Below are 10,644 nucleotides of genomic sequence, written 5' to 3' on the forward strand. Positions count from 1 at the left end.
GCTGCACAGCAACCAATTTCATTATCAGCTTCATCGGTAATCTGATCAAGCTAAAGAATTGGAGAATTTTTTTCACTAAAAAAATTACTCAGTAATTCATAAAATCGTTTCTCATTATCTAATCTTAATTATCGAAATAGAGCTATCTTCCGCAATACATGAAAAGATGAGGGGAAACAAATATATCCAACTCCGGATCATTGATTTTGGACCGAAAACTTCAAATAAGCGACTTGAATTTTAAACAATACTTATTTAGCATCGGCACGTATGAAATCTTTTCTACAAGGTCATAAACTATTTGCTAAAATAGAAAATTGGGATAGCAATTAGATGCAGGCAAAATTAAGATAAATATCATTGTAAAAATAAAAATTGTCAGATTTTCGATTCTCATAACAGTGAAATAATTTAAATTTACTGTCAAATTTATACGATAGATTTAATTTTTCAAATTCCTGGTCAGTTAAAGACTAATTACAGTCTTTATGGTGGAATCAATTCGATTCGCTGCAGCATCAAGCTCTTTCATATAGATGACAGCTTGTCGGACACAATGTAATCTTGTGGAATTCATAAACTTCTCATAATATGATGCTAATGTTATCGCTTTCCAGAGTTCCAGCTGTTTTGATCGTTTCCGAAACTTATCCTGAAATAAATTTTCATTCGAACGAAGATGATTATTTCGGAACTTTGATCTTTCTACGAATGCTACTTCAAATTTCATTCACTAACCGGATATAACATTCTTTTGAACTCCATTCTAACCATGCTCGGGTCATAATCTCGAATATTTCTGGAAAGTTTTGCAGCAACACTTTGATAGAAAACAAATATGAAAAAAAATTTAATACAGTCGAAAAAAAAAGGATCACAATTATAAATTGAGTATTCAAATCTTGGGAACTGTTGTATAATTTAATCTGATGAGCTTTTATTTTGAACTATCTTGTTTAAATTGAAAAAAAAAGGAAAAAAAACAACACGAATGAAAAAATAAAATAAACTAAGCATTCTATTAATTTCTAAAATGAAATCAGAATAAATTTCACTTAATCCTATTCCCTTAACACTTCCAAAATTTATCAAAATTAAGTAATCTGTTAAGTAATTTAAAAACATCATAAATAGGAGTACAATTTTCTATTTTATTCTGATTTTACATTGAAATCAATAGTTTTACCTTTGGCTAAAGCACCAACGCAACGAATAAGATAAAAATTAAGACAACAAACAAGAAATGAATTTTGAAAATCAAACTTGATAAAATGATTGCCATTACCGCTTCTCACGAAGTGGTCGTAGTGGAGTATTATTTGCCATGATAATGACAATCAGTATGCGGGTATCTTCGAAATCTCGCTAAATGATTACCGTTTATAAAATGGACATGTTTTATAATGTATTTTCAATTCCATACAGATTTACATAATGATCTAGTTTACGTAACCTGTTCACCCCATCAATCTTAAAATCGGTAACAATAAAAAGGCCATCTCTGTAAATTACATTGAAATCATGCAATTTATAGAAAAATTACAATATGTATGCAATAGATTACATCCGGTATTACCTGTATTTCCCATCTATTTGTCCTTTTTCTACTTTGAAAATTACTCAGTCGAGAAATGCGTAAATGTGAAATAAAGCAATCAATGTCCAATAATTTCAAAAGACATATCGAAAATTTCTTTCCAAATTCAGAGCTAAAAAAGTCTAGAAAAGTTAAAGCCTCAGGTATCAAATTATTTTAAAAGTATGCTTCTCCCACTCACTTTAGATTGGTAGTTTTGAAGAGAGTTATCTCTCCGAGTACTTTCCCAAAGTAAATGAAGGAAATCATACTTTTTAGGATTTTTTGGTTTATTTAAAAAAATAAGGTATAATTTCTATCACAAAAGCGCTATATGGATCTGTATGCTTATTTGTTTGTGCAGTTATTTTTATTCACTTTTTTTTTTCAAAAGAATACTATTTCCAGCAATTCGTTATAATTCTCAAAATAACATGATTTTATTACATAAAACGAATATGTAACCGATAGTACAGTATGCATTCAGAACGTTACGTTGCAGTAGACTGATAGAGTTGCCCGTTTTTAGAAAAAAAAACTACCGAGAATAGCTTCAGGAAAGTCAAAGAAAATGGAAAATGGACGGACATATGGATTACATTACACGAATTACTTTGCAGTAGTAGACCAAAATTAAATATTCAGGAAGGAAACAAAATGCTAGAAGTGAAAATACCTTTCTTTTGCTAGTTGTATGAATGAACGAGAATAGTTGGTTGGAATTTTGGATGTAAAAATTTCAATGAATAGCAATTAGATTACAAGAATGTTGAGGAAAACTTAAAACTGTTAAAAAATCGAATGATCAAAACAGATTAGCAAGAAATTTCGCCCTCACAAAGCAAAATTAGTGCAACGTTCTCATAACATCATAATATTGAATGCAATTGCTGATCTGTTCAATCTTTGTTCATTCTCTGCAAAGTTATGACTGATTTTTAAAATTATGAGAGACGAAGTTCACCCTAAAAAGCGATCCAACATATGCGATATCAGTTGCAACAACTGACTTCCTACCATGCTTTCATTGTCCCCTGCATTGTTTTAGTGGTACTGATTATGACCAAGAGTATTGATATTACTGTAATAGAGGAGGGATTTAAACGCCTCCTTAAAAGTCCACTCTAAATGAAACTTCAACTTGCTCTTGCCCACTTTTCGGCAGCAAAGGATAGACGATACGGTTTGGTATTGGACCTCACTTTTTTAAATTTAATTCTTACTGAACTTCGGAATACCCTAAAAATATTAACAAAAAATTTTTACTGATTCTGTGACATGGAAAACAATAATGAAGCCACAAATTGACAAAAAGATAATGGATAATCTAAAATGGTTTTAATACGGTTGGTTTTAACATGTCACTTCTAATTGATGACAAAAATTGCTGATGAATGTCGCTATCGTGAAAGCCATCAAGCATGATGAGTGAAAACAACCAATCACATGTAATGTGAAATAAACCCGGCACCAAATGAAGAGTATTGCTCAGAAACAATGGGATAATATAAAAAAGATATGAGCGTTACAAGGAGAAAAACAGAGACAATGGGATGGAACCCTGCAGAGCAACCTGAAATTACAGTACATATACTAATATATTCAATCAAAATTTCTGATAAGATTTGATTCATGAAGCTTTTTCTAAAAAAAAAAAAATGCATAACATAAAGAAGGATGAATCAATATTTTATGGTAATAAGAAGGGAAGAGTTAAAGAAGTGAAGACCAAAGACGAAGAGATAAAAAACTTCGACCAGAACAATGTTATCTCCAGAACGCAAAACCATCAACTGCGGATGATTATCTTTACAACAGTAATGCTTCAAATTTCAATTATAGGTGGCTTTATGGGTCAGTATGCTGCAAAAATTTCTACGGAAGTCATATATATATATATATATATATACGTATATGGTGGTATTCGACAAAAATATTCACAGAGTAACGGTAACTACTCAACGACAATGGTTACTAAAATGGAGAAAGTTTGTGAAGCATATAAAGTCAAGATCGAGATTCTCACAATCCCTACCACCAAGGTGTGAAATGTCAACGTCGAATGAACAAGCCATATTTGCAATTCAAAGAAATCGAAAAACACTATAAAGTACTAGCAAATAAAACATTTGGTGATTTGAATGGGCAGTAAACGTTGAAATATAAAATGTGTAGGTTTAGTAGCTAGACTACTAACCTCGCCTGAGAGTTATTTGCAATATACATTCAATGCGAGATATGTCCAGTTGATTGCGCAAAAGAAATTTACATTGACAAATAAGGCGGCCTAGCGAGAAGTAGCGAGTTATGAATTACTACTGTACAAACATCTAACACACCAATTTTCCATTACTGATCATGAATTTATAAAGAGACGAGCAGAATAAATATCTTGCGCATTTCAAATTGGACTTCTGTAAAAATTAAGGAAACCGCAAATAAAGGAAGTTTCGTACAGACAACTGGAAGCCTTACTTTTTCAATCTAAGTTGCGAGAACACACTATGCCTTTTAATTTCCAGAATTCGGAACTAAAAAAACAGGTGGTTACTTCAAAAATTGAAACAAATATAAGGTCAATCCATTCGAAAGAATAAAACAAACACACAGTATCAACATGTCAACTTCTGAAGTGGATATCTGGAAGTCATAAGAGGAAGACAGTAATTTTAAAAACTAGCTGTCCTGGAAATATAGTTTTTTTGCTGTTTGTCAGATTACTTCATGCGCAACCAAATCGCGTAATTAACCCCCGGATATGAGGTATCTACTGTAAAATTACAATATTTATAAAACAGAACGGAATCTTCCAATAGAAATCAAAAATGCCAACAATGAAGAAAAAACAATACTTATTTTGTACTATGAGAGGTTGTGCGCCATGCTTTGCGCTTCAGTGATTCAATGTATGACATCATTTTCAAAGCCGGACCAAATGGCATCTCCAGATGTCGTATCAATAGTTCAGTTGTTAATAAAATTAACGCTTTGCCATCAATTTGCTGGAAAAAAGAATTACATCATTTCCTGCTTAATCTAATTGCGAAATTATGTCATTACATCCTTCTCAGTAGATTACGAATCAGAAATAAACGATAAAGAACGATATATTGATTCCCTTTGCCTTACCTGTTCAATATTTGAATTCGTGTCGCGAATATTATTTTTTAAAAATATTTAAAAAAGACAACAGCAAATAAAGAAAAATTAGTAATATACTCTTAGATAATTTAAATTCCTTAGGAAAAATGCTTTACATTTTGCAAGAATTTTTCCGCAATACTTGCATCAAACATATTTTCAATTTCATTTGCAACACGCTGCATGGACCACTCTGCTAAATCTGAGTACTGATGACCTGAAAAATAAAGGTATATTCGTGATATTTTCATAATTAGTGTATAAAGGACTTACGAATTTCTTCTTAACTGAAATTCATCCCCCAAGGATGAGACAAACAAGAATTAGGAACTAAATGCATGGTTTAAACCGAGAATGATGACAAAATTTCACTTTGAAAATTTTTTAAAGAAACTGCTGTATGAGAACTAGCAAACCTTCGTAGTCTTCAGAATCATCACTCTCGGTACCGCATTTCAGTACACCGCCACCTATAACAACGAATTCTTTGAACTTCAAACTGTATGCTAGCAATTAAAATAAAAAAGTAATCCGATTACAGTCTTAATTCTGTCTAAAACAAAGATGCCAAGGATATACTGACCTGCGGTAGTACTCACAACTCCATCATCACTGGGGCAAGAACATAATGAACAACAGATCGGTTCTTCCGTCAAAAAGTTCCGACACACATTTAATTTTGAAATAAAAGCATGCAAGTAATCCCATGCAGAGGCAAGAGTCTTCAGTGCCGGTATAGCACGCACATGTGTCACTCCGTGGATTTCAGCTAAAAATTATGGAAAAAAGAGAAGCCATGCTATATTACAATCGATTCTTAGACTATCCAATCCTCTCAGACAGTTGTGATTTCGAAAATGAAATTTTTTGCCAAGCAAGCTCAAGAGATAATCATGAATTATGTTCCACCCAATTCTGTCCCCTTTGTCAGACTTCCGGTGTTACTCTCCCCTCTCTTTGACATATTTTAAGAGCGCCAGGAATGTGTTCCGCGTGACCATGAAAGCACCAGACAGCTACAATGGACAAAATCTATAACAGCACTAGAAAAAATACAAAATGTTCACTACATACTGATTAAGTAGAAATAGAAAATTTTTTACCAGTAACAGATAAAATCCTTAGATTTCCAGGATCAATTTTTTTAAACACAAAAGAGGGATCAACGGCACAATTTATGATTTGTTGCACTGTTTCCCTTAAAATATGATGCAAAGTGCCAGGTCCAAATTTCTCCGGCAATTTACGAACGAGTGAAGCGTTTAGAATGGGTGTACATCGACAACCTCGATTTAAGTAAACAGTCACTGAAAAAAACTTTCAATTTACAACGAAAAAAAAAGAACAGTTCCTCAATATTTCAAAGGAATCAAGAAGTTTGGCTAGGTAGGAATACAATTTTTCACTTAATTAAAGAAACAGTTTTAACTTTTATAGACTTCTGGCTGCATATCAGTCGTTGAGAGAATAACATCTGGAGCAGTGAGCGCATTTTGCATACCACCTGGAGAGGGAACAGCCTAAAAGTAACTTCTTGCGTTTATGTATGCAGCAAAATCAAGAAAGCTCAAAGAGAACATGAAACCATGTTTTTCAGATCACCTTTCGAGACTGCCTCATAACTGAGCCTCCCGGAAGAACTGGCGAGGGCACCGTTTTTCGTGCACGAGGTTCTGGAAAAAAAGAGTTGCTCAGAAACAAATTAAGTGTGCAAATAAAACTATAATGAAGATTCTGGCAAATTTATGAAATAAATTCATATAAGTCCGCTAATATGACCGTCTAGAATTGCAACTGCATCCACTGCACTGGTCACTATCTGCTGGTCCGATGCACCACTAGCAGAACTTGCCTCCATCGTATGCGTTTGTTTAGCGATCTACAAAATTTCACTCTACTGTGTGAAAAAGAAAAAAACAGCATCTAATAGGAGAAACTATAATACTGTATAGTAACTGCCTTTGGTTAAATACCTTTCAGTCTGTGCCAGCAAAATATCATATAATTTGATAAAAAAAAAGAAAGTGAAAACCACTTATCACATGCGTACCTGATCAATTATATCAAGTAAATGAGATGAGCAAGAACCATCTGAAGAGTTATGATGAGGATCGGGAATCGGAAAACTTCGCTTCCGCTTTCGATTTCGTTTTCGCTGAGAACCGTTTTTCGTGTCTGCTGATTTCCTTTTGCCCTTTTTCGCTGAAATTTATAAAGTGTCAAAATTCTCAAACAAATTTTGTAAATTTCTTTACGAATATTTTTCCTTTGATTACGTGATACTGAATTTCTGATTTTTATATTTTTTGTTTGGTACAGGCTAACCAGTTAAGTGCAATACAAAACTAAATGGAAATCTTCATAATAATTAAAAATCAACGAAAAGAAACATACATTTCTCCGAAGCAGTGACCTTCGGAGCTTTCGGCAACGTGTCTTTTTGTACTATTCGTTGCAGAACTTTCCCTGCAAAAAATTGATAGCTTGAGCAATAAATCTATTAGCTTGAACGATGACATTTCTAGATCACAACTCTATAGATCGCAGTGCGATTACTGCACCAACTCTGACACAATGATCCGTAAATCGACGCTAATTTTCATCGACTGTAACTAATGCAGTGATCGGGTAAGATGAACGGTATTTTCCGCCCAACCTTCCATTCTTTTTTTTTTGAAATTCCAAAACCCCGAAAGAAAAAGCAGAAATGTGTACAAAATAAAGCTACAAGCCGATGAATAAATCACACTGCCACTCAGCAATAAAAATCGAGAGTATACCTCTTATACGATTCGGTGGTTGCACTTCAAGGCCACATTTAGCAGCCCATCCAACTGGAAAAATGAAGCGACTGTCATAACGTTCCCTACTATCATAAGCTTTATTCCAACCGTCATAACTGATTGTTAGATAATCGCCCTTTATATCAACCACAGTTGCCGGACATGGTCGACCGTTGAAATTCTTGCGATCAATTGCCTCACATTTCATACCCACTTGAAATGTATTCTTCCTTGGATGGTATTTGAACGAAATCTGTAATCACATTAAGATTCAATAACGCATAACTATTAACGCGTTACTCGCAAAGTGTGATTGTTAAAAATGTAGGGAGAAAAAAAAACAAAACAATTCGAACAACATCTGATGAATAAATGAGAACAGCCAATTCAAAAAACTTATATACCGGTTTGAAACATTCTGAAGATGCAATTGGAATGCTACCGTCTGCCGTGGGTTTTAACTGATTTTCAATGAATTTGTGAAACGAGGCTAAGTTATACATAAAACCAAATGGAGGCTGCAAAACTAGACCATTTCTTTCGCATTCTCTGAAATAAATTAAAAATTGACACAAATTACAAAGTATATTCGCTATTCGTCAAATATAAGCGACTAATTTCCATTCATTTTAAACGGTAGCACAAGACAGCTTTTCTCGACTGAATTACTACTCAAACGCAGTCCATATATGATTTCTTTTTCTTCAGCATAGATCAGAATGCCTTTTTTCGAGTTCTTCCATTTTTCTTTCTTCAAAAGGAACTAGATCTAATCCTATTGATAGATTTCATGTTTGCACAGAAACACAGCATTTATGAGGAATAAGGTAAAGAAATGTACCTACCCAACCGGTTTGATTCGTTCGTCATCACATATAAGCCAGTGGTCATTACTTCCATCTTCGCCATCGAGTCGAAGACATACCCAAAGTGAATGAACCGCAACGATTGTTGATAAGCATTGCACTTCCTTCCCTTCAATTTTGTTTGCAAGTACAAATAAATTGAAAAATTCCCGTCACCTTCAATCTGGTTTTCATATTAATCCTTTATTGTACTTCCATCTCTCCAAGCTTCTTGGGTTCATTTATGCTCCCAAGTAATAAAAATGAGGATGTCCGTAAAACATCCTTTGAAAAATGACGATTCAAAAATGAAAAAATTCCCACTATCGAAGAATGCAAATAAAAAACCTCTTGGATCTGGCACTACCACCTTTTTGCCAATAATAAAATTATTTTTAGGTGGTATAGGGTCTTGATAAAAGCAATCCTCCGGTGCAGAAACAGCTTCAGTTTCCTTCAGATATTCTTGCCAGGAAAACACGATATCCGTAGTTTTTGATGCAATTTCCTGAAAGATACTTCAAAATCTTAATTCTCTCATTTTATGGATCTGATGTGCGAAGCTCTATTTGTAAAAAGAAGTTCGAAAATTCATTATGGTATACCTTTCGAGATGACTGCACAATCGGAATACTTTTCCCATCATCATTCATTATTACCTGCTTTGAATCTGGCGGCGAATCATCCATTGCATCCTCGTCCTATGAGAATTTCAAAACAATTAATAAGATTAAAAATTAGATGTTTCAAAGGAATGAATTTTCGTGTTCGTAACTTTTATATCATAAACTTTATTTCACATTCCATTACATTCATTATATCCCGATTATCTTCCCTCTTACATCCATATTGAGCAATGACAAAACAGTTAAATATTAGAAAAAAAAAAAACCACAATGAAGCCAAAGTCAGATATCTCAAAAAAATTTTCTGGTGGTAAAATCTCAAATAACCGAACTAAACAATTTTACTAAGCACATCTTATGATATGGCACTCAGTCAATTACTACCAAACAAATGTTGGTGTGATCAAGGTGACAAGATCAAATAATCAGTTTTAAAACATTGAAGGAAATAACCATACCAATGACAACATAATAAATCCCTAATATTACTACACAGTCATCATAATTCTTATCAATGATGAAGAAATAAAGCCAAATCATCACCTAATAATCTTAAAAATTATGACAAGAAACCATTACAGCACTGATTAAACGTACAGCTGATGAGAACGGTGAGTCGGTGTGTTTATCATCAGAGATCACCAGTCTCTGTTCATCATCTGCATCTTCATCCTCTTCCGTAATGAATATTTCTTCTTGTTTATTGCTCTCTTCTTGCACTATTTCTCCCATTATTCACCTAGAAATCCTCGATAAAATAACGAATCCCTGAATGGATATTTGCTTCGCATAAACCCATGCAACTCCCCTACTTCCTCGATACCCCGGGATAACTTATCCGAATCTCCTGGCACACGAGAAAAAACACGCACGCTCCAAAAGCAATCACAGTATGGAAAATGTGTACAACAGCAACCCAAATATAGTTCAGCTTCGCTTGGCCTCATACGTCACGCGTCTCCTTGTGATCAATCGTTATAATTCATTTTTTACTCCAACTTCTTAATATTATATTAGTGGCAAGGAGATTCCGGATGTGTTCTCACTTTGGTGTTTCTCAGAATTCTGAATGTGTCCTCAGTTTGCTATTTCTGAACATTCCGGATGAGTTCTCAGTTTGTTACTTCTGAAAGCGACAAGGAAACGCAAAATTCATAATGTTGAAACGTTGACAATATACGAGAATTCAGTGAAGTAGTGAACCATTAATATGATATTTAGGAAATTGGGTAATTATAGAATCCAACCTTAGCCGGTGATTTCCAGAACCGGGAACAGTAAATGATTCTCATTAACGCATGTCAAACAAACCATAAGGAAAAGCAAGACAAAAACGAGAATCAAAAAGTAACCGGGTAAGGCAGTAGCTGTTGCATGCGTGCAGTTTTTATACTCTGAAATGCAACTGTGCTGCAGTGCATGCTGCGTAATTTTTCTCAAGTTTATCCCATCTTATCTCATCTTCCAACGAATAACTGATTCAGTTCAATAGAAATAATCACGAATAATTGAAGGATTGCAATAAATTAAATTTTAATTAAGCCCAAAAAATGCAATCGATACTGTCATATATTCCAGAAATTAATAAGTACAATGAGTTGAAGATCGAAAAAACGTTTTGAATAATAAAATTGAAAATTATGTGTCGCATACTTTAAAAAAAACCAATACGC

The 10,644-nt window shown here is 33.8% G+C and overlaps 2 protein-coding genes across 2 annotated transcripts; both read right to left on the bottom strand.

Moving 5' to 3' along the window:
• Positions 1 to 461: 461 nt before the first annotated feature.
• On the bottom strand, positions 462 to 819 carry LOAG_09331 (hypothetical protein). Its single transcript, XM_003144861.2, has 2 exons — positions 739 to 819; positions 462 to 652 (listed from the first exon to the last, which is right to left on the bottom strand). Exons 1-2 carry the CDS (start codon positions 772 to 774, stop codon positions 467 to 469), a joined length of 222 nt encoding a protein of 73 aa, XP_003144909.2. The 5' UTR covers positions 775 to 819; the 3' UTR covers positions 462 to 466.
• Positions 820 to 4,291: 3,472 nt separating this feature from the next.
• On the bottom strand, positions 4,292 to 10,038 carry LOAG_09333 (mbt repeat family protein). The gene is made up of 17 exons (XM_020447908.1): positions 9,888 to 10,038; positions 9,545 to 9,710; positions 8,951 to 9,046; positions 8,694 to 8,853; positions 8,346 to 8,475; positions 7,905 to 8,049; positions 7,498 to 7,753; positions 7,112 to 7,183; positions 6,768 to 6,919; positions 6,497 to 6,596; positions 6,320 to 6,390; positions 6,147 to 6,237; positions 5,821 to 6,024; positions 5,301 to 5,486; positions 5,134 to 5,187; positions 4,834 to 4,934; positions 4,292 to 4,578 (listed from the first exon to the last, which is right to left on the bottom strand). Exons 2-17 carry the CDS (start codon positions 9,701 to 9,703, stop codon positions 4,429 to 4,431), a joined length of 2,127 nt encoding a protein of 708 aa, XP_020301906.1. The 5' UTR covers positions 9,704 to 9,710; positions 9,888 to 10,038; the 3' UTR covers positions 4,292 to 4,428.
• Positions 10,039 to 10,644: the final 606 nt, after the last annotated feature.

This window comes from Loa loa, assembly GCF_000183805.2.
Source record: "Loa loa unplaced genomic scaffold supercont3.141, whole genome shotgun sequence".
Classification (NCBI taxonomy): Eukaryota; Metazoa; Nematoda; class Chromadorea; order Rhabditida; family Onchocercidae; genus Loa; species Loa loa.

Coding starts and splice junctions, on each gene's coding strand:
- LOAG_09331 (XM_003144861.2), bottom strand. CDS start 774: ATGGTTAGAATGGAGTTCAAAAGAATGTTATATCCG. Junction 653..738: donor TCAAAAGAATGTTATATCCG/GTTAGTGAATGA, acceptor AATTTATTTCAG/GATAAGTTTCGGAAACGATC.
- LOAG_09333 (XM_020447908.1), bottom strand. CDS start 9,703: ATGGGAGAAATAGTGCAAGAAGAGAGCAATAAACAAGAAGAAATATTC. Junction 8,050..8,345: donor GAACGAATCAAACCGGTTGG/GTAGGTACATTT, acceptor AATTTATTTCAG/AGAATGCGAAAGAAATGGTC. Junction 4,579..4,833: donor CGGAAAAATTCTTGCAAAAT/GTAAAGCATTTT, acceptor TCTTTTTTCCAG/CAAATTGATGGCAAAGCGTT.